Genomic DNA, 22,793 nt, shown 5'->3' on the forward strand with positions numbered 1-22,793 from the left:
CCCTCACTGATGTGTGGGCCCCACATCACTCGAGCCCACATGTCAGGGGGTGAGTCCCTCTGCAGTACTGCAGAGGAGACTCATCCGGGTGTGTGAGGGTGAGGTCATCGATCATCAGAGACTTGTAGCTCCTACGGGGCTACTGGTAAGGAGTACTCTACTGCCGTGCTGCATACACAGCATATACCGCGTACATTGGAGTAACCACGCCTCAGCTGTCAGTGGACTTTCTGTCGGCAATCTCTCTTGCCAATCCAGCTCACCTCACTGTGTGTTTTGATACTTGATAGGTGTCCTCACTGTAGATTCCTTCTCTCTAACTAAAGAAACTATTGGCAGTTGCAGAACCTATTTCGGCCCCAGACAACTGCTGCCTCTTGAGGTGTCTGAATTCGTTGTTTGTGACCTTGTTGCCTGTGCTCTGTATAATTTAGTCTGTGGCCATGAAAACTGTTGAAAACTCAATACTACTAGTATCTCACTGATATCCTAGTAGACAAGTGGGACCCTCCCAAACATGTACTGTACTTCCGTTAAGTGTTAAGGTACAATTGCCAAGAACATTCTGTTCACATATAGGAGTAGAACTTACGAGTTTCATGCATCGGCCAGATCTCAGTAGTTACCGATGCCGGTTAAATCCACTCATACTGATTTGGATGCGACACATTTGGGTTCAGCAAATGGACAACATTCAGTCTCTGGGTATCATGCCATGAGGGAACTAAACGAGAGAGAAGAGAGCATTGATTGGCAAGTGCCCATGTCCCTTTTGGGCCAGCATGACAGTGACCTGAGAGAAGGCTAGCCGCATTGTTCATCCACGCTTTCAGTTGCATATGAGGCCGAAACCATCTGATAACTGATAAGATCAGCGAGGCGCCTGCCCCAGCAAGCATCAGCAGCAAGCATGGGGCTGAGCTAGCACATGGACATGTTGTGAATTATGATCTCTATTTTTTTTTCGAGAAATGCGTATAGGAGAACTGCGTATCTTTGTATTAAGAAGGAGATTTGTGATCTATATGTCGTGTTACACTTTTCAATCTGTGCGCGAGCCTTTCTTAGACTCTTATTGGGGAGACAGGCCAATGCAAGGCATCTTAACAAATCACATGTGACTATGTAAGTCCTTGCAAGGAGAATTTTTTTTGTTTTTCTCCCCTCGGATATACCTTGCACGTTACACAGGTAAACAATAGTAACTTTGCACGATGAAGGGTGCAATTCACTAGCATCCTTCCTTGCTTTCTCCAATGATGGTGGAAACAGCATGTGCCAAATCGTGACGCTGAAAGTTGCCATGGCACCATGCCGCGTTGCAACACTGCTAAAGTGGTGTCAACACGTGACAGATCCATTAAGCAGAAGTTTTGGGGACTCCATGGTACCCCAGTGCTCTGCTTCTTGGATTGGTAGGAAGGAATCCTCCAGTGGTGGCTCTGAAAGCAGGTAACATGGTTGCCTTCTCCGATACTTGGTCCCAATGCTATGCCAGAAATAAATCCAGTAGAAAGCTCCATGCTCTTCTGAACAAAATATGACACTAGTAGCCATTGCCACTAGACCACCATGTTATTGAAAAAACTATAAACCTTCATTGCCATTTAAACATTAACGTTTTATCCATGACAAGCGAGATATGCTATACGACTCCCTGATAGAACGAAAGTGCTACTGTCGGCTCTGCTCAAAGGTACCAGGTAGTGCAAAACAGTTCAGCTGCAGCCGCTTCAATCATTAACATATTGACTGGCTTGATTCATAACTACATGGATGGACTAGTATCAATTTGCAGTTAGGTATTGTAAACACATTAGCAATTTGGGCATTGGACATTATATATACAAACGGACTCAAAAATTTCTGCAGCTATTTGATCCATTATAGATCAATGCACCCGCCTGATAGTAGTATAGGTGTTTGCTTTGGGCCCCACCGGAAGCACCACCATTCTCTCATATTTTTGTACCTCGCTAGGTATATTATTTGATTCAGTTCCCTTTAATATCTCAACCAAGCAGGAAATCTGTAGTAAAAGGATAGCTGAACTATTCAATCCTCACTATAATAGCGTTAAACCGTGTGGTCATACATATATATAAACTCAGACTAGACGAAAAGGCATGATATACACATGAAGTCCTCGTTTGTTCTATATTCAGGTAGGAGTGGTACTTCATTTGCATGAGCTTGCTAAAACTTTGACATTAAGCCCGCATGAACTAGGATGGAACACATGACACTCTGCACCTGCGGTGGGAGCAAGGCTTCATTATCATTTTAGCATCAACACTTCTTTAACCGACAATGCTACTGCCTATTCAAAGGTGGCTGATAAAGTCTGTTTTTTTTTTTTAAAAAAAAGAGAATCACCAGAGGTTTAACCTCTGTACGAATGCCACAGGCGATTCATCGTCATCCTCTGGGTCCTCCCTGTCCATGAATGAATGGAAGGAAATGATCGAGAAGAGTCGTCTACAGAGGCTAGCATGACAGTGACTTGAGAGGAGGGCAAAGGCTTTGTTCATCCAGGCACGAGACATTGAGCCTGAAGGCTGAAACAATCATACGATTCCGATGAGATCAAGGCATGAGTTGCCTGCCCCAGCAACATCAGCAGCATGGCCGCCGCATGGGGCAGCAGCCTCACATGGATGTGTTGTGCGATCGATCGATCTCTGTCAATCTCACCCTCTCTCTCAGTCTCACTCACACAGTCACACATGCACAAACCCCACACAGCAATTATGCTCCCTGTCATCTTACGCTTTCCACCATGTCTTCTTCAGCCTTGTTGAACTTCCAAACAAAGCACAGCATGTGACCGAGGGCTTTGCCCGGAGAGTCAAAATCTCTTTCCAGATGCCACAAACTCACAATGTTCTTGGAGTAGATTGCGCATTACGGCATCAGCTTCGTCGCACGAGAAGCACAAAGGGAGGCCTGATGGATTGGTGAACCCAGCATGGCAGCTCACAAGATGAAACCACCAGGATGTCCCGCAAATTAAAAGACTGAGCTGAAACGGAAATTGTAAAAGACCTGTGTTGTCACATGAAAGTGCAGTGTTTTCAGTCCTGGGATTTGTCTTTGGGCACAAAACAGGCCATGTTCTCTTCCTCGATGTGACCATGGAACGGCATGTGCCGCTCGTGGTGCTGGCTGCTGGGAGCCTGATAGTTCCCGTGGCAAGATGCAGTGCGCCAGCATGTGCCAAAGTGCCTGTAGTGGTGTTGGCACGTGACAGGATGAACCAAAAGGTTTGGGTCTCCATGCTTCCCCCAGTGCTAGATTTCTTGGCATGTTAGGATCGAATCCAACCAGTGTGGTGGCTCTGAAAGCTGGGTAACGTGCTTGCCTTTGTTCAATGCTTGGTCCCAAGGCTATCACAAAAGTTCAGTACAAAGTTTCTTTCTTTTTTGGTTTGAAATTCCCTATGCTCCTACCGTACCACGACGAAATGCTTTAGTGAGTTAAAACATTTTTTTTCAACAAAAAAAACTACAAGATCAGCTTCACTCCGGACGCACATGGTCGACGTGTACCATTTCTCATTCCACATGAGTAAACTACAAAAAGTTCTAGGTTAAAAAAAAATACAAAAAGTTCTCCAGCAGTATGTAGGGCTCTCCAGCAGTTCTACCATGACAGATTCATTTCTAAAGACAAGGCCCACAAGACATTCATGAGCCATGAACCCACAGATTAGTTGGGTTGTGGTATGACGAGAAAAAAAAAACACACAACAGAATTCAGGGCATCATTTCCTCTCAGTAAAATAAGCCCACCAACCACGCAATGAGCCCATTCCCAGCAGAATACATAAACCAGACAAGGCAGCAACAAACAAAGAAGCCTAAAGAGGATGAAATGCCATTAGTCCAAACTCCAAAGATATCTCACAGATTACATTACATGCGCAGGCATAATGTCTGAAAGGAATCCCAGGTTACCAGGTTCTTTTCATATAGGTCACCATGTTCGTTCTCACTTCTCAGGACTTGTGGACCAGGACCCTTAAACTGACAGCGCAGACAGTCAGCGAACGCTACAGACGGTGTTCATTCCTTGACGGTCTTGTTGATGAGCGACTTGTGGATGTGGGGGGTGACACCACCACCAGCGATGGTGCCCTTGATAAGGGTGTCCAGCTCCTCATCCCCGCGGATCGCCAGCTGGAGGTGGCGGGGCGTGATGCGCTTCACCTTGAGATCTTTGCTCGCGTTCCCAGCCAGCTCAAGGACCTCTGCTGTCAGATACTCCAGGATCGCTGCCGAATACACAGCCGCGGTTGCTCCCACCCGGCCGCTGGCCTGGACCCTTTCTTTCAGCTGGCGATGGATACGCCCGACGGGGAACTGCATGTTACACATAATGAATCAGCTTAGGGTGATAAGGTTGAAAGCTAGCAGCAAATTTAATCAACGATTTACGGGTACATTGACTATTCAATGTTCTTCTGAAACAGTGGTACAAGACACTTGAACAAGATATAGACTCTACAGATTAAGCTCAAAAATAAAAACACGCGTGACCAGATTATACTCAATACAATCAGGCAAACGGCAGACAGTAAATTCAGCAGTCATCTGTCAAAATACAAATAATTACAGAAGTTTTTGTGCGATATAGCAATGCAAATCAATGCCTAAAAATACATGACATGAGAAGCTATCAAGCCCACATAGATAAATTGGAATGACAGCATCAGTAGCTACATATATTGGTGACAATAGGCGCTTCTTTCATTTTTATATTTAAAAAAACAAAATTTCAAAAATATATGTCGAATAGGGAAATTTTCAAAAATGGGTGCCTGTCACCCCCCTAATGGGCGACAGGGTGTCTGTCGCCCATCCAGTGGGCGACAGGACCTAAATGTTAAAAAAAAAATTACATTTAGGTCCTGGCGCCTAGGGCGCATTAAACAGTAAATTTATAAAATCGATATAAAATCGTAAAAAATCAGAAAAATATAAACTCAACTGTTATGGATTCTATGAAATAATATCTACAACTTTTGTTACATAAAGTTTTTCATTTAATCAATGTATCTAAATCAAGAAAAATAGTTCTTGTACCTAGAAAAATCTGAAATAATTCATTTGGTCTAGTTGTGCTTATCTAAAATTTACCAAACTTTTTTTTATAGCTCTTAGGAAATAAAATAATGGTACTGTAAAAGTTATGTCTTCTAATACTCAGTATAGCAGCATGGATAAATAACCCATTTAAACTAGACATATTACAAGATCTAATTTAAAAACTTATTCTAGAAATGTTTTCTGGGCCTACCAATTTTGTAAAAACCTATGCTCACCATATGCAACACCGTGGCCAAATATGACATGCATCCAAAGGATGTATCTTGAGATTTAAATAAAAGTACATTAAACTGGTATTTAAAATAGAGCAAGATACATTGATCAAATGAAAAACTTTATTTAACAAAAGTTGTAGATCTTGTTTCATAGAATCCAGAACAGTTGAGTTTGTATTTTTTTGATTTTTTTACGATTTTATATTGATTTTACAAGTTCACAGTTTAATGCGCCCTAGGCGCCAGGACCTAAATATAATTTTTTTTACATTTAGGTCCTGTCGCCCACTGGATGGGCGACAGTCACCCTGTCGCCCATTAGGAGGGCGACATGTACCCATTTTTGAAAATTTCCCTATTCGGCATATATTTTTGAAATTTTGTTTTTTTAAATATAAAAATGAAAAAATTCCTGACAATAGTGCCTTCTGATTTGCAGCCCAAGGCCCAAGGTCCTGATGCTTATAGAGGCCTCAGCCCAACATCAACATTTAAGAGACCTTGGGAGCACTAAAAGTGGGACAGATACCATTACCACCTTGTCACAAGAAAAAAAATCATGCTATGTCCGGAGTACTATTCAACAGAAACAGGGCACACTTCGTTTTCATTTAAAAAAAAACAGAAACAGGGCACACTTCGTTTTCATTTAAAAAAAAAACAGAAACAGGGCACACCAAGACAGAAGCTGCAACCATAGTCACAAAGTACCAAGGTCGATCGGGTCGAGGTACGGGGTCGAGGGTCGACACTTAAAAAATATGTGGTACGAAGGGGGTATACCCCCTTGGTACGATGAACCAAAATTTGGTTCGCGACCCAATAACATTTGGGTCGATGACCCCGGTTCGGAACCAAGATTATTTATTTTTTACTGTATTCAATAAGATTGGTATTCAAATTCTAACTATATTCATTTTGTTTTCATATCCGATAAGATTTATATTCCAATTAAAAATAAAATATGGCAAAATATGCTAATAATTATAATTCCATGGGTATTGGATCCGAATACATCGAACATTTATACCTCTCCGAGTTGCCAATCTAGTCGACAGCTACAGAGACGGAATCACAGACTCTCTTCATAGATCTCTACCACAGAAGATCCTTATCGCAGAACCCTGCCCTCCCTCAGTCTCCTCTCCCATCTCAGATCGATCTCAACTCTGAACCCCGTCTGAACCTCCGCCTCTCCGGCCGGCCGGCCGGCGACCATGGCTCGACCTCCACCCCGGATCCTACCCCTCCTCGTCCTCCTCCTTGTCTCTCTCTTCGCCCCAGCCACAACCGCGGCCGCGTTCTCGGGCCTCGACGCCTTCCTCGCGTCGGCGGCGGCGCGCGACCCGTCTGCCGGCAACGACACCTTCGCCGCCCTCCCCGTCGGCAACGACACCTTCGCTGCCCTCCCCGCCGTCCATCTCCATCTTGTCCCGTAAGATTACTGCACCTGCATCTTGTTCTCGCAAATCTCGCCCTTCCTCTTCCTCGGTTCCTCCATGTTCTTCTCGCCCGCTACCTCCACCTATATCTGTAATGGGCCGGCGAACCTCCGTTAGTTGGTACTCGATCCGCGTTCAACCACAGTCGAACTGGTTCGGCGACCCACCATGGTTTGGGACGACGACCCGCGTCGATCCTGACCCTCGATCCGGTACGCCGACCCAGGATCGTGGATCGCGGCTTCGACCCCGAACCTTGTGACTATGGCTGCAACCTTGATATAAATTGGACAAAGAAACGGGAGCAAAATTCTAGTGTCCTCAATTCAAAGGAACCATAAATAAACAAATCTACATTGTGCATGCAAACCTCTAGGGATGGAATTTTCCAACAAACTCAACTGGTTAAATACATATCATTGTGCAGATAAAGTTTCAGCTAGAAACGAAATAACATACCAGCATGCAATTTCAATTATAAAACAGTGACAAACTTTGGATCAGATCAAAGAATAATGGACATATGTCTCTGAAAACAAGCTAGCACATCAAATATATATATGGAAGTATACAATTTGAATGAAATACTTGAAATAAAATAACCATTTGCTACAACCGCACAAACTTAGCGACACAAGAAATTTAATCTGTCCAAACCAAAAGCAAATGCACCAATGTCATTTTGGAATTCTCTGCACAGAAGCCCTCAAGGAAAAATGGATACACGCTTACAAATTCCAGTACTTCCACTGCCGATCCCCTATTTTGCATGCATCAATTTTGGCTAACTTGGTTGTATTTTATCTTGACGATTAGGTATAGTGCTCCGGGATGGAATACACATGAATGAAGCTTCAAACTAGTCATGAGCTGATGCAAACATGTAAGTTGAAGGTCAATTTCTTTTTTGAAAATTCTGAACCTCAACCTATGTAAGGTACTCCAAACACAGAAATTATGCGTATGTACAGTTCTAACTCCAGGTGGCCCCAACTCTGCAACTCATGCACGTAGATAAAACTATACATATCACCATAAAAAATCATGTAGTTCTTTGCTTAAAGCTTTTAACCCCTAACAAACCAACACAAACAATTTGATGACCGATCAGTCAACAGTCAACACTGTACAAATCAACTGATTCACAATCTGGAATCACAGCCACACATGCCATGCTATGTCCATGACAGTGGCCAGAGACCAGAGTACATGATTAAACAAGCAAACCACTAAATAAATAATCTTTCCAGAGATTCCTACCGGTACCGCCATGTACCTCGTACTGCACGCTCTAATTCAAGAGTTCCAGGCCTACGCTCGACGAGGCATGCTAACAAAGAAAATTCCCCAACCAAAAAGTGGAATCTTTCCCGCTACTCCTACCACAAGGCCAAGAACAACGCTTCCTACCCCAAGCAGAGTAGCAGACATGCTAAACTAAACCACCACAACGCCATCCACACCCGCAATGCCAAGAACGAACAAAGCGCAGACACCGCGCAGTCCGACGCCAAGAACGAGCCCTAATCGCGCAAGGCACGAGGCGAAGCGACGAGCCGAGCGAGAAACAAGGGGGCGGAGAAAGAGGGGCGACCTGGAGGCCGGCGCGCGAGGACCGGGCGACGGGCTGCTTCTTCCCCTTGTCCATGCCGGCCGCCGTCTTCGCGGCGATCAGGCCCTTCCCGCCCTTCCCGGCCATCCTGCTTGCTCCCGCAACCGCGGACGCGCCTGGAGACGAAACGAAAACCCCAACGATTTTCAAGAAAACTACCCAGAGAAAAGCACCGGGAATTTCGAGAGAAACCGCTGGCAAGAACAAAGGAGCGCGGATTCCGGTTGAGGTAGGGTTCGGGGCTCACGATTCGGGGAAACGCGGCGGCGGATTCGAGCGAGATGAGCCAAGGGATTGCAAGAGGCGGCGGGTTCTTGCCGGCGTTGGGGTTTTCTCTTTTCGTTTCTTCTCGCTGGGGAAGGGTTTATTAACGAGGAGAGGAAGCAATTTGGGGGTTCGGGTTTGTTTTTGATGGGCTTATGGCCTTGTGGGCCTTTCCTGGGCTAAGTAAAAGAGTTCGGCCCGGCCTCAAGTCGTCACGGACTGGGCTAAATAAAAAGTCCCCCGGATGACCGGCCTGCCGATGGGACATTGGGGAGGAGAGAGGAAGAGAGGGAGAAAAAAGATTTGGGGCTGATTTCAAATCGAAATTTTCTCAAAGTTTCGTATGGTAACTCGAAAAACTGTGAACACCAAAGTTGTAAGAAATTTAAAAGTATACAACTTTTATGTTGGGCAAATTTTTATTTGAGTTATGGTTTAAAAGATATTTTAAATTTCCAAAAACAGAGATTTAAAGAATGTAAATTTTTGTTTCCTCTCCTTCACTTCAACTATTGATAAGAGGGTGGTGTCTGCTCATTTTTATAGAATATTTGGGTTGATTTAAAAGTTAGTATAAAACATTCAGTTGCTAGCACTATGTTGCACACATAAACATGCACACAAACACATATACATATACTTGTAAATGCAAAATATGAGGTATTTGTTTCAATTTTTCTTGGTCCTTTATGCATGATCCTATGTTATATCCTTGTTTTTTGGGAAATTTGGATCTATACTATTAAAATATCACAAATTTAGATATATACCATTGTTATCTCACTGACATGTAGGGTTCACATGAGTCAATGACATGTGGGTCCGATGGTATATATCTAATTTTGAGATCTTTTAGTGGTTCAAATCTAATTTTATCTTGTTTTTAAACACCTAGGGTGTCACATCTACGACCTCAACCTCGACATCAGGGGACCGGTGTGCCTGGATGCTCAAGGCAGAGACACGGCGTGGCGCTAGCATGCGAGGTTCGCCCACCTGAACTTCCACACGATCCAGAAGATGGCGCATGAAGGCATGGTGCGCGGGCTGCCACACATTGACCATGACGACCAGGTCCGCGATAGCTGGTTGGTGGGAAAGCAGCGATGACTTCCATTCCGGCCAAGGCGAAGTATTGGGTGCAGCACAAGCTCGAGCTAGTGCACAGTAACCTCTACGGACCGGTGACGCCGGCAACACCGAGCGGAAACAAGCTCTTCTTCCTCCTCCTCGTCGACGACCTAAGCTGCTACATGCGACTAGGTCGTGCTCCTATGCTCCAAGGATCAAGCGGCGAACACAATCATGAGATTCCAGGCGGGCAAGGAAGCGGAAGTCGGGAAGAAGCTCCGCACATTGCACACCGATCGCGGTGGCCAGTTCACGGTGTGCACGTTCGCAGACTACTGCGCCGAGCAAGGGGTCCAGAGGCACCTCACTGCGCCACACACGCTTCCACAGAACAGCTATTGTCGGTCAAAACCCACCGGCGAGTAGTGACAGGCAACACGAGGAGCTGGGAGGCTGCCGGGGCGCTGGCTGGCACCGGTCCCTCGGTCAACGGCCCAGATCCTGGCACACGCCATCGCTTTCAGAGATGCAGGGCGTGCCACCTGATCTATACCCAATCAGGAGGGTGCGAACGTGCCTTTGACGATTTGCCTACAAGCACAGACACGTGTAAACATTAGTCCGAGCCGTGGTCGGCTCCCCGGGACGACTCTTGCATCGGCTTTAAAGAGCCGATCGAGTCCCGGTGTCAGATTGGATCTGCATATCTAGATGGTAACGGATAAAGCAAATAACTGAAAAAACTGCTTCAATTAAATCTAGCTAATCTAATCCACGACGGTAAAAGCTTCACTGCTAGATCGGAACATCCTACACGTAGTTAGGCCTAACGAGCGTAAAAGATAACCGAACCTTGACCAGAAAAGAGGCCTAAGAACAAGCAAAAGCCGATTCCCGGATCAATCCCTATTAAGATCAAGGCAAAGCATCTAATACGTCGCCGGATCGTCCAACCCATTTGCAAGGAATAAACTAGCAGATATTACGCCAATTCTTAAGTATAAGAACTAACCATAGCAGATTAGATCTACTAGATAAAAAATGAGCAGAGTGTCATCTCTACGCGACTAATTCCATGCAACGAGAATTAGTATAAGATTAAAACATGATCGCACAGAGATGACATGATGTTCGTAGATGATAAGCAACAAAAGCACGATGAATCTACTAAAAATCATGCTACAAAAATCAGGATAACTAGCACTACTCGCCATAAAAAACGCTTCAGTACGAGTAATACCAAGGTAAAAGCAAGAACAACGCTACCCTGATCGCAAGAAGCGATCAGGGCAGCATGGCACTTACTTGGAGGAAACCCTAGAATTAGGGGTGGCGGTGCGCCGAGAGTTGTTGTTTGCAAAACGTGATGACGTTCCTCCTTTTACAAATGTCATAGGGTACATATTTATAGTCTTGTAGACTTGACGACCAAGTTAAACAAAACCTAGTCCAATACGAAATCTAATCTATCTCTAATGATTACAGATAAAGAGAGCCCATTGGCTCCCGACGCACACAGATAAGAAGAGCCCATCGGCTCTTGGCATGGACCACAATCGCCTCTTCCCTAGACAATCTGTATAGGCCCATCGGCAGCTTCGGCCCATATCCTTCTCGATCAAATTCTGGTGGTAACACAACCGATTCACAAGCCTTCTTTAATTTCCGCACTAAGCCCAACTTGCTCTCGGCCCATTAATTAACCCTGTTAATTTATGGAGATAACACATGCCCCCCAAGTTTGAAAGTATGAATACTTTGAAACTTTGTATAGTCGATGCCTCAATCTGCATGATAGACTCAGCGCCTCGGCTCTTCTGATGCTGCTCTTCTGATAGCTGATGTTTTACTGATAGCCGACGCAAAGAGACGAATCAACTTTACTCCTCCTGCTAAATAACTTGGATCTTTTGAACAGAAAATAACTTCACTCCTCAAATGATTCTCTCAAATCGCTCAATGTGTATGATTCCTCACCAAAGCATTATATTGCCTCCTTTCTCCCTATCTCTAGTATGGCTTTTTGTGGAGTCCAGGGTAGGGAATGAAGAGGTAGCATACTTGGGCCGCACATGTTGCAAAGTCAAAGACCGGATCCAATAGAGAAAGCAAGTCATACAATCAGATCAAGATGTGCATGTGTGTGGAATTTTTGTGGCTGGAACTCGCATCCCCCTTTTGCAGAACTCTCCCTTTTATCTGTTGCTGAGATATGAGCTGTCTTTCATTTTTCTTTCTTTTTTTTCTTCTCATGCTTTTTGGGGCAAGGACATTTATATTTTTTTCTTCTTCTTTTTTTACATAGCCCAAATCTTTCTACATGATGAATATAAAGAGTTCTGTCAAAAAAGGAATGGAGCATTTTTATGGATGGAAGGCATATACTTGCGTAACTTCCAGTGTAGAAGTCAGCATATGAGTGATTGAGTACATGGAGTGTACGTGATCTTGATCTTAAAAATATGAAGCGAATCTCACAAGGATCACAAAGAATTTGACAATGCTCAATGCAAACACAAGCAGCATATGTATAAAGGTTTTAAATGTGTATATATGGTTCTGGTAGGAATTTAGCATATCACTGAGGAGCTAAGCTATTTAAATTCAAAATTCCCAAGTATTTTGCAGTAAGAAATAAAGTTTGCTCGTCATACCGGTATCAGTAGTGTTGGCGGCATCGGTAATTTGTTGGTGATCTCCTGTAGCTTCCCGATGCTCTCAACAATTGGTCGATAGAAAAGATCCTGCTCTTTTTTTTTTACTGGCCAACTAAACGTGTTGGCCTCTCTCACTTTTATTATTATTATTATTATTATTATTATTATTATTATTATTATTATTATTATTATTATTACTGGCCAACTCAACGTGTTGGCCTTTTATAATACAGCCAGATGGATTTCATCGGCTCTTGTTATTCGCCGTCCCACATGCTCGGGAAATATTTCTTGAGGTGTTGGCCATTGACGGCTACAGGAAACTTGACACCGTCCAATTCTTCAAGCATGTATGCATTTCGAGGCAAGACTTGATCAACCTTGTACGACCCATGCCAAGTTGGAGACCACTTACCATACTTCCTATCTTTAGTTCCCAATAGTAGCACTGCCTCCCAAACCAGGTCTCCGACCTGGAAATCTTTTGGCTTGACCTTTTTGTTGTATGCACGAGCGACTTTAGCCTTGTTTTCCTTGATCTTCTCAAGTGACCAAAGTCTTAGCTCCGTGAGATCCTCCACATTGTTGCCCATCAAGGCTGCATACTCCTCAGCCGACAGATCATTCTAGAACTCAACACGCCTCGATCCGGCCGTGATCTCCCATGGCAACACAGCGTCTTGACCGTAGACCAGATGGTATGGTGACGTCTTGATGGATCCGTGACATGAAATACGATATGCCCACAAAGCCTCTGACAACACCTCGTGCCAACGCCTAGGATATTCATCGATCTTTCTTTTGATCAGCTTGATAAGGCTCTGGTTGGATGCTTCAGCCTGTCCATTAGCCTGGGCATAATACGGGGATGATCTGATCAGCTTGAACCCCGTGTCATCGGCAAACTTTCTAAATCCCTCCGATATGAAGACCGATCCTCCATCGGTCGTAATGGTCTGAGGAATCCCAAACCTATGAATGATGTGCTCTTTAACGAAACTGATCACATCTTTCGATGCCACCGACCTCATGGGTACCGCCTCCACCCATTTTGTGAAATAATCCGTGACAGCTAACACTCATTGGTGACCTTTGCTAGATGGCGGGTTAATCTGGCCAATCATATCCATGGCCCAACCCCTGAACGGCCATGGCTTAATAATAGGATTCATTACTGATGCCGGCACCATCTGAATGTTGCCGAATCTCTGACATGCCTGACATCCCTTATACTCCCTCTATTCACTTTTGATAGCTATATTTCAAAAACTTAAATGTTCAAAAATGATAGCTATATTTACTATTAGCATGGGTATTGGCAATAAATAGCACTAGTTACAAGGAGTTCCTAGTTAAAACATTGGATGACCAACAAAAAAGTCTGTGGCATTTATTAGATTGATAAGCACACTTGTGGTGCCCTTGGTCATTGTGTCATATGGAAATATATCTATCAAAACTGAATGGAGGGAGTAATACTTAAAGCAATCCGCAAGCATGGTAGGCCAGTAATATCCAGGGTTCACCAAACCGGTGGGAACCGGTCCGGTTTGACCGGTAACCGGTCAAACCGGACCGGCCCGGTTCCGGTTTGGTCCGGTACCAAACCGGCCCAAATTCAAAATTCAAATTTAAATTCAAAAAAATGAAAAATTCTCAAAAAAATCCTAAAAATACTTCAAGGTGCGACGAATCTAATGGTGTCAAATTTTCTCAAAAATTTGTTCATTTAGTATAGTTTGCGGGGATTTGAAGTTAAACAAAATTAAGCGTGCATACAAAAGTATACAAATAAAATGTAAAAGTAGTACAAAAAAGGATTGGAGGGTTCATTTAGACTAAAACATGTTATACAAATATTCATTTAGTATACTTTGCGGGCATTTGAATTTAAACCAAAAAAAAAAATTTGAATTTGGCCGGTTACCAGTCAAACCGACCGGTTACCGGTCAAACCGGCCGGTAAACCGGTCAAACCGACCGGTATACCGGTCCGAACTGATTGCACGGCGGCTTTTGAATTCAAATTTGAATTTGACCGGTTCCGACCGGTTACCGGCCAAACCGGACCGGTATACCGGAACTGAACTCCTCCGGTTTGGCCGGATCGGTCGGGAAGGTGAACCCTGGTAATATCCCGATCGTCTAATCAGCCATTTCATCTTATGAGCCGATTGATGAGTACCGCAGGCTCCTTCATGAACCTCATGCAAGAGCCGATTCAACTCCGAAGGCCCCAAACATTTAAGCAGCTGTCCATCCAAAGTCCTGTAGAACATGTCGCCCCCTATCAGAACATACTTCATAGCTTTGAGTCTTATCCTTCTGGGTGCCCCCCAAGCCAAATCCTTCAAATAATTAAAGATATCGGCTCTCCAGTCTCTAGGTTCTAGAAACTGAACCTCTACATTGACCCCATCGGCTGTTTCCTTGTATCCGGAAGCCATCTGTGCCAAGTCATTGGCTTCACTGTTCAAAGTCCTTCATATCCAGTGGAAATTAATGTACCTGAATTGTGACATCAAATCACGGCACTGCATCCATATCGGAAAAAGAGGCTCGCTCTCACATTTATATTTTTCCGTGAGCTGAGAAATCACCAGTTTCGAATCCCCAAATATTTCCACTGCTTCTGCACCAGCTTCCAAGAGTAATTCCATCCCCTTGCGAACGGCCTCATACTCTACTAAATTATTGGTGCATGGAGTAGCCATCCTGATGGAAAAAGAATAAGTCACCCCACGAGGCGATACCAAAAGAATTCCTACGCCGCACCCATCATCACAAGCCGATCCGTCGAAAAACATGGCCCAGGCACGTACAAAAAGTGCAGACACGTCTGTGTTGACCCTGTCTGCAATGAGATCCGCCAGTGCCTGTCCCTTGACTGCCTTTGCAGGTTGGTATCGGATATCGAATTCTGACAACGCAAACATCCATTTTCCTAGTCAGCCTTTTAGAATAGGAGCCGACAGCATATGCTTGATGACATTCGATTTACATATGACGATCGTTTCCGCCGAGAGCAAAATATGTCGAAGCTTTGTATATGTAAAGAATAAACAAAGGCAAAGCTTTTCAATCTCAAGATACCTGATCTCGGCGTCCAACATGCGCCTGCTGAGGTAGAAGACAACCCTCTCCTGATCGTCATGTTTCTGAATCAGAACCGAGGCAATGAAAGTGTCACCCACGGACAGGTACACGTAGAAAGGCCTGTCCTGTTGAGGCGGAACCAATACTGGAGGCTTCGACAAATATTCCTTGATTTCATCAAGAGCCTGCTGCTGTTCTACCCCCCAGTGAAACTCAAGCTCGGACTTGATCTTCACCAGACCCATGAACGGCTCGATACGCCCAGACAGATTGGAGATAAATCGTTTGACAAAGTTGATTTTGCCGATGAGCTTCTGTAACTCCTTCTTCGTAGTAGGCGGCTTCATTGTCTTTACCTCTTCTTGACTCTTCAAGCCGATCTCGATTCCTCGCTCATGTACCAGGAATCCTAAGAACTGACCGGCCGATACGCCAAAGGCACATTCCTTCGGGTTCATTTTGAGCCCAAACTTCCGAGTCCGCTCCAAAACCTTACGCAAATCTTCCAGATGCCCCCCCAGCTGATGTGGACTTGTCCACGACATCATCAATGTAGATTTCTACCAGCTTGCCGATGAGATCATGAAAAATGTAATTCATGGCGCGTCGATACGTTGCGCCGGCATTTTTCAATCCAAAGGTCATAACCAAGTACTCGAACAAGCCGACCGCGCCTGGTACTCTGAACGCGGTCTTACTTATATCCTCTAGGGCCATGAAGATCTGATTGTAGCCGGCGTTACCATCCATAAAGCTCAGCATTTTGTTACCGGCAGCGGCGTTGATCAATGTTTCTGCGACGGACATCGGATATTCGTCCTTTGGCGTCGCTCTGTTGAGGTCTCTGAAATCAACGCAAACTCTCCATCGGCCATCCTTCTTCTGTACAGGGACCACACTGGAGATCCATTCTGCATACCTACATGGTCTGATGAACCTTGCGTCCAACATCTTTTGCACCTCTTTCTTGACCTCCTCCAGGACTTCAGCCTTCATCTACCTTGCTCATTGTTGAATCGGCCGAAATCCTTTCTTAAGCGGGAGCCGATGTTCGACGATGCTTCTATCCAGACCAAGCATTTCAGTCTAATCCCACGCGAAACAATCCTGGCATTCCTTCAACAGTGCTATCATCGGCTCACACACGCTCGGGTCTAGCTTCTTCCTGATAAATGTTGGTCGCGGCTTATCCCCGGGACCGATATCAACTTCCTCCGAATCGTCAGCTAATGTAAACCCGTACCCCAACTTGTCGTCGCCTGTAAAATCGACTGTGGACGCAGGCGACTCGTCATCATCTGCCACGTCGACAGCAAACACGGGGAGATGACAAAACAAAATTTTTGGCCGACCGCACGGGCCGGCCGTCTCTATATTACCCCTCGAAACTGAATGCTCATTAATTAACCAACTGCCAGAGCAGGCTAAAGTCTGTCCGCAATGTAACCGTTTCGACTCTAAACAAGAATTGTCTATTTTTTGGGGCCGGTCACTGGGACCGGCCTCTCTAAACCTGCTAGGCTCTATAGCGTGCCAGGATGTATTTATTCTGTGAGGCCAGTGGATAAGACCAGCCTCAATCCGTTTTTTTCGCTTCGATCCGATCACAGTCTTCCAGCGCGATCCCTGAGATCGGCTCTTGCCCTTCCGCATCCCAGGCATTCATGTCTGCGAGCGAAACCTCGCTGGAGTCATCTGCACGGACCACCTCCACTTCATCGCCATCCCATTGGACCAAACACTGGTGCATCGTGGAAGGAACACAATAATTGGCATGAATCCAATCCCTCCCAAGCAGCACAGTGTACATACTCTTACTATTGATGATGAGGAACGAGGTTGGGACGGTCTTGCGGCCAACTGTCAACTCCACATTGAGAATGCCCTGTGCCACCGACGGCTGGCCATTGAAATCATTGAGCATCACGTTGGTCTTGATAAGATCTGCAGCAGAACGACCCAATCGGTGCAGTACTGAGTACGTCATTAGATTGACCGCGGCGCCAGTGTCGACCAATATCCTGTTCACAGGCTTGCCGTCGATGAGGCCTTTGAGATATAATCCCTTCAGGTGCTTGTAGCTTTTCTCCTTGGGCTTCTCGAAGATGATCGGCTGTGGGCCAAGATCCAGCCGCGCGACGGCCAATTCCTCCGGTTGGGGCGCCCGAAACTCCGACGGGAGCACGAACACCATATTCACATCAGACGTTGGCTTTTCATCGGCTCTTAGCTGCTTGGGGCGCCACTCCCTCCTTGGATGGCTCCTTTCCACCCTTCGCGGGTGCCTGACTTGCTCTGCGAGATCCGGACGTGCTTTCCTCAGCACGTCGAGGTACCTTGCTTCTGCCTCCTTGAGATTGCGTAAGCGCTGCACTCTGCGCTTCTGTGAGCGGCTGAGCCCGTCAGGACACCATCGTGGACGATGATACTTATCTTCCCCTTCTAGCTCAAGATCATCCCTGGATGGCCGCTCAATATGGTCGTCGTGACGTGCTTTGGGCCCCAAGCACTAGAACACCGTCGTCTCGCCTGGCTGGCGTCCCCGAGGCCTGCACTCCAAGCAATCATCGATAGTAGGCAATCGGCTCATGCCGGAATTCCAACAGTACCTGAAGAACGGGCAATGCCAGTGGTCGCGTATAGCCTGGCGCCTCCCTAGCGTCCTCCCTGTGCGGTGCTCATACTCCTCTTCCGATTCATATCGGCGGAGCAACTTGTACTGATACTGGTATTTTTCCAGAAGCCGATTGGAAGCTGGGAGTTGATTGTGGATGTGACGCACTTGTTCTTCAGTAACATGTTGCTGCTCTGGCTTGTCTTCATCCTGGTGCCGTTTGCCAGAAGCGGCCTCTTTCCTTTGCTCGTCACGGCGGCGCATGGGTCCCGCCATGTTAATCTGGAACACCAAGTTCTGGCCCTCAGGTCTAAAATCCGACAGCTCCACCACGTTAACTTGTGGGAATGGTTGACTGTCCACCTTCATCGTGTGTTGGGCCAGAATTAATCGGCCTTGCTCGATAGCCGATTGGATCTGCCGACGCAGCTCCTTGCAGTCATTCGTGGCATGGGTGAACGAGTGGTGCCACTTGCAGTACAGCCTCCCCTACAGCTCTTGCGTCGTTGGCAGCTTGTGATTCTCTGGGAGCTTCAACTGCTTTTCCTTGAGCAGTAAGTCGAATATGTACTCTTCCTTGGCCACGTCAAAATCAAAGCCCTTCACAAGCCCCTTCTGTTTGACCCACTTGCACGGGATGGGGTTTGCCCCCCGGGTCCACTCTGCCACAGCCACTTCTTGTTCCCCGCTAGAATCATCAGAATCATCTGCTTGGGCCATATTCACATGGTGCTTGAATTTTTCCAGGTACAGCTCAGGGTGATAGTGTTCATACGTCGTGAGCTTCTGTACCATGTGCGCCAGAGAGGTGAATTCCAACTGAAAAGCCAGATCCTTGATCGGCTTAGCGAGCCCCCGAACTGCCAAATCGACTGCCTCCTTTTCTGTGATGCGCGATGAGTAGCATCGATTCTTAACCTCTCTGAAGCGCTGGACGTACTCCGACACACTTTCCCCTCACTTCTGCTTGACTTGGGCGAGGTCGGCAATCCCGGCTTCAGCAGCCTCTGAGTGATACTAGGTGTGGAACTGATCTTCCAGCTGCCTCCAAGTGCGGATCGAATCTGGGGCCAATGATGTGTACCATCCAAAGGCTGAGCCCGTGAGAGACTGACAGAAGAACCGGACCCTCAGAGGATCCGATACTGAAATCATCCCGAGCTGAGTTAGGTATCGGCTCACATGCTCGATGGAGCTGGCCCCTTCTGACCCGCTGAACTTGGTGAACTCCGGGAGCCGATACTTGGGTGGTAACGGGATCAAGTCGTATTCGCTTGGGTACGGCTTGGAATAGCCGATCGCCTTTCTCTTGGGCAGAATGCCGAACTGATCCCTTAGTATTGCGCTGATCTGATCCACACTAAGAACTCCTGGGGCTGAGGGCTCAGCACTCGGCCCGGTAGTGTACTTCGCTAGCCATGCCTGTTTCTCCGCATCTGCCCCTGAAGCTCTTGTACCCACCAGATGTCCCGCACACATTGGACTGATGCTGTCGGGTATGTACACGCACGTGTAGCCGTGCAGGATCTCCTTAGTCGGCTCGTTCAGGGACTGGCCCTCCCCGGGATCACCGCCGATCTTGTAGACGACGTAGATCGGCGAAGCCTGCGGACCCGGATTTGTGAGCGAATACGATATTGGCGGCCTAGACTGAAGTGAGTTCTCTCCCCTGTGACTCCCCAGGATTGGTCCTGATGGGGAGTACTGGTTCTTGATCACCTCCTGGACGACACGATGTGCCACACGCTCGAGCTCATTCACCAGGCTTTCTGAGTGCCGATGAAGCGTGTGAGCCACCATGTAGTTCATCTTCTGGCGCAGGGCTCTGGTGCGCTCCTCTGATGGTACGGACAAGTCAACGTTGTCGAGAGCGCCTTCGGGTGAGAACCCCTTCCACCTGATGCCGTGGTTGCGGGTCCTCTCGAAAGAGCTGATGAGATCGGCTTCGAACTGAGCTTTGACCTCATCGTATTTCTACTTGTGCTCGGGGGTCAACTCTTCATACGTGACAGGGCTGGTGATCGGCGCTTGGCTCTGAGGTCCAGTCATTCCGGCGGTGGACGTTGTTGCTGATGAGGGTCCCACCGGGTGTGCCAGAATGTGTCGTCAGTCAAAACCCACCGGCGAGTAGTGACAGGCAACACGAGGAGCCGGGAGGCTGCCGAGGCGCTGGCTGGCACCGGTCCCTTGGTCAACGGCCCAGATCCTGGCACACGCCGTCGCTTCCGGTGATGCAGGGCGTGCCACCTGATCTATACCCGATCAGGAGGGTGCGAACGTGCCTTTGACGATTTGCCTACAAGCACAGACACGTGTAAACATTAGTCCGAGCCGTGGTCGGCTCCCCGGGACGACTCTTGCATCCGCTTTAAAGAGCCGATCAAGTCCCGGTGTCAGATTGGATCTGCATATCTAGATGGTAATGGATAAAGCAAATAACAGAAAAAACTGCTTCAATTAAATCTAGCTAATCTAATCCACGACGGTAAAAGCGTCACTGCTAGATCGGAACATCCTACACGTAGTTAGGCCTAACGAGCGTAAAAGATAACTGAACCTTGACCAGAAAAGAGGCCTAAGAACAAGCAAAAGCCGATTCCCGGATCAATACCTATTAAGATCAAGGCAAAACATCTAATACGTCGCCGGATCGTCCAACCCGTTTGCAAGGCCTAAACTAGCAGATATTATGCCAATTCTTAAGTATAAGAACTAACCATAACAGATTAGATCTACTAGATAAAAAATGAGCAGAGTGTCATCTCTACGCGACTAATTCCATGCAACGAGAATTAGTATAAGATTAAAACATGATCACGCAGAGATGACATGATGTTCGTAGATGATAAGCAACAAAAGCACGATGAATCTACTAAAAATCATGCTACGAAAATCAGGATAACTAGCACTACTCCCCATCAAAAACACTTCAGTACGAGTAATACCAAGGTAAAAGCAAGAACAATACTGCCTTGATCGCAAGAAGCGATCAGGGCAGCATGGCGCTTACTTGGAGGAAACCCTAGAATTAGGGGTGGCGGTGCGCCGAGAGTTGTTGTTTGCAAAATGTGATGACGTTCCTCCTTTTACAAATGTCATATGGTATATATTTATAGTCTTGTAGACTTGACGACCAAGTTAAATAAAACCTAGTCCAATATGAAAACTAATCTATCTCTAATGATTACAGATAAAGAGAGCCCATTGGCTCCCGACGCACACAGATAAGAAGAGCCCATCGGCTCTTGGCTTGGACCATAATCGCCTCTTCCCTGGACAATCTGTATAGGCCCATCGGCAGCTTCGGCCCATATCCTTCTCGACCAAATTCTGGTGGTAACACAGCCGATTCACAAGCCTTCTTTAATTTCCGCACTAACCCAACTTGCTCTCGGCCCATTAATTAACCCTGTTAATTTATGGCGATAACAACAGCGTGGTGGAAAGGCGCAACTAGACCGTGATGGGGGTGGCTAGGAGCATGATGAAGGCGATGTCACTGCCGGGCTGGTTCCAGGGGGAGGCCGTGAACACGGTAGTGTTCATCCTAAACTGTGCTCCGACACAGAGCATCGGGGCAAGATCCGTGTGAAGTATGGCACGACTTCAAACCCCTTGTGCATTTCCTTCGGACCTTCAGTTGCATGGCGCACATCAAGAACACCGGCGAGCACCTCGCCAAGCTCGACAACAGGAGCACTCCCATGGTGTTCGTGGGCTACGAACTGGGGATGAAGGGGTACCGCTTCTACAACCCGACGACAGGATGCATCTCAATCTCCTGGGACGCTACGTTCAAGGAAGAATGCACCTGGGACTGGGGCGCAAAGAAGGGGGTTGAGCCAGATGACGACATCGAGCCGTTCCAGGAGGAGACCGTCATGATCACAATAGGGCATGAGGCTCCTGTGGTGGCGCCCACATCTACGAAGCCCACGACGCTACCAACTCCCACATCATTGGCGGTACTAGCGACGTCAATCACTATGGAAACCCCCATGGGAGGGCAAGAACCGCGCATACCAACACCGGATCCGATGATAGAGTTCGCTTCCCCGCCAAGTGGCGACCTCGACCTTGACGATGACCACGATGATGACATTCCCCTCCGCTTTCGCACCTTGGAGAATGTCCTCGGAGCATCATCGCCTCCCGGACTTGCTGAGCGGGAAGTGGCTGAGGAGCTCATGGTGTCGATTGGAGAAGAGCCTGCAACAGTTGACAAGGCGAAGCGCAACAAGGAGTTGCGTGGCGATGCTCGTGGAGATGGCATCCACCAAGCACAACAAGACATGGTCGCTGGTGGGCTTGCTGTCGGGGCAATGCGCCACCGGCTTGAAGTGGGTCTTCAAGCTCAAGCACACCAAGCATTGGAACATCATCAAGCACAAAGCACGGCTCATCATGAAGGGGTATGTGCAATGCTAAGGAATCAACCAAGGAGGTGTTTGCTCGGTCGCCAGGATAGAGTCCGTACACGTTCTCCTGGCGGTGGTGGCTCACCACACTTGGGCCATGCACCACATGGATGTCAAATCGGCGTTCCTCAATGGCAAGATGATGGAGGAGGTGTACGTCCAGCAACCACCTAGATTCATCGTCGCCGGACACGAGCGCAAGGTGCAGAAGCTGCACAAGGCGCTTTATAGCCTCCGGCAGGTGCCCCGATCATGGAACATCAAGCGAGTTGCCAGCATGCACATGCCAGGATCAC

The 22,793-nt window shown here is 46.9% G+C and overlaps 1 protein-coding gene across 1 annotated transcript; it reads right to left on the minus strand.

Moving 5' to 3' along the window:
• Positions 1–3,848: 3,848 nt before the first annotated feature.
• On the minus strand, positions 3,849–8,768 carry LOC120686367 (probable histone H2A variant 3). Its single transcript, XM_039968567.1, has 3 exons — positions 8,625–8,768; positions 8,360–8,493; positions 3,849–4,361 (listed from the first exon to the last, which is right to left on the minus strand). The coding sequence occupies exons 2-3, from the start codon at positions 8,462–8,464 to the stop codon at positions 4,065–4,067; spliced, it is 402 nt and encodes a 133-aa protein (XP_039824501.1). The 5' UTR covers positions 8,465–8,493; positions 8,625–8,768; the 3' UTR covers positions 3,849–4,064.
• Positions 8,769–22,793: the final 14,025 nt, after the last annotated feature.

The sequence above is a fragment of the Panicum virgatum genome, chromosome 8N (assembly GCF_016808335.1).
Source record: "Panicum virgatum strain AP13 chromosome 8N, P.virgatum_v5, whole genome shotgun sequence".
In the NCBI taxonomy this organism is placed as follows: Eukaryota; Viridiplantae; Streptophyta; class Magnoliopsida; order Poales; family Poaceae; genus Panicum; species Panicum virgatum.

Excerpts from the sequence above, each read along its gene's own strand:
- LOC120686367 (XM_039968567.1), bottom strand. The coding sequence starts at position 8,464 with ATGGCCGGGAAGGGCGGGAAGGGCCTGATCGCCGCGAAGACGGCGGCC. Across the intron at positions 4,362-8,359 it reads CCTCGCGCGCCGGCCTCCAG|TTCCCCGTCGGGCGTATCCA; the intron begins GTCGCCCCTCTT and ends TGTAACATGCAG.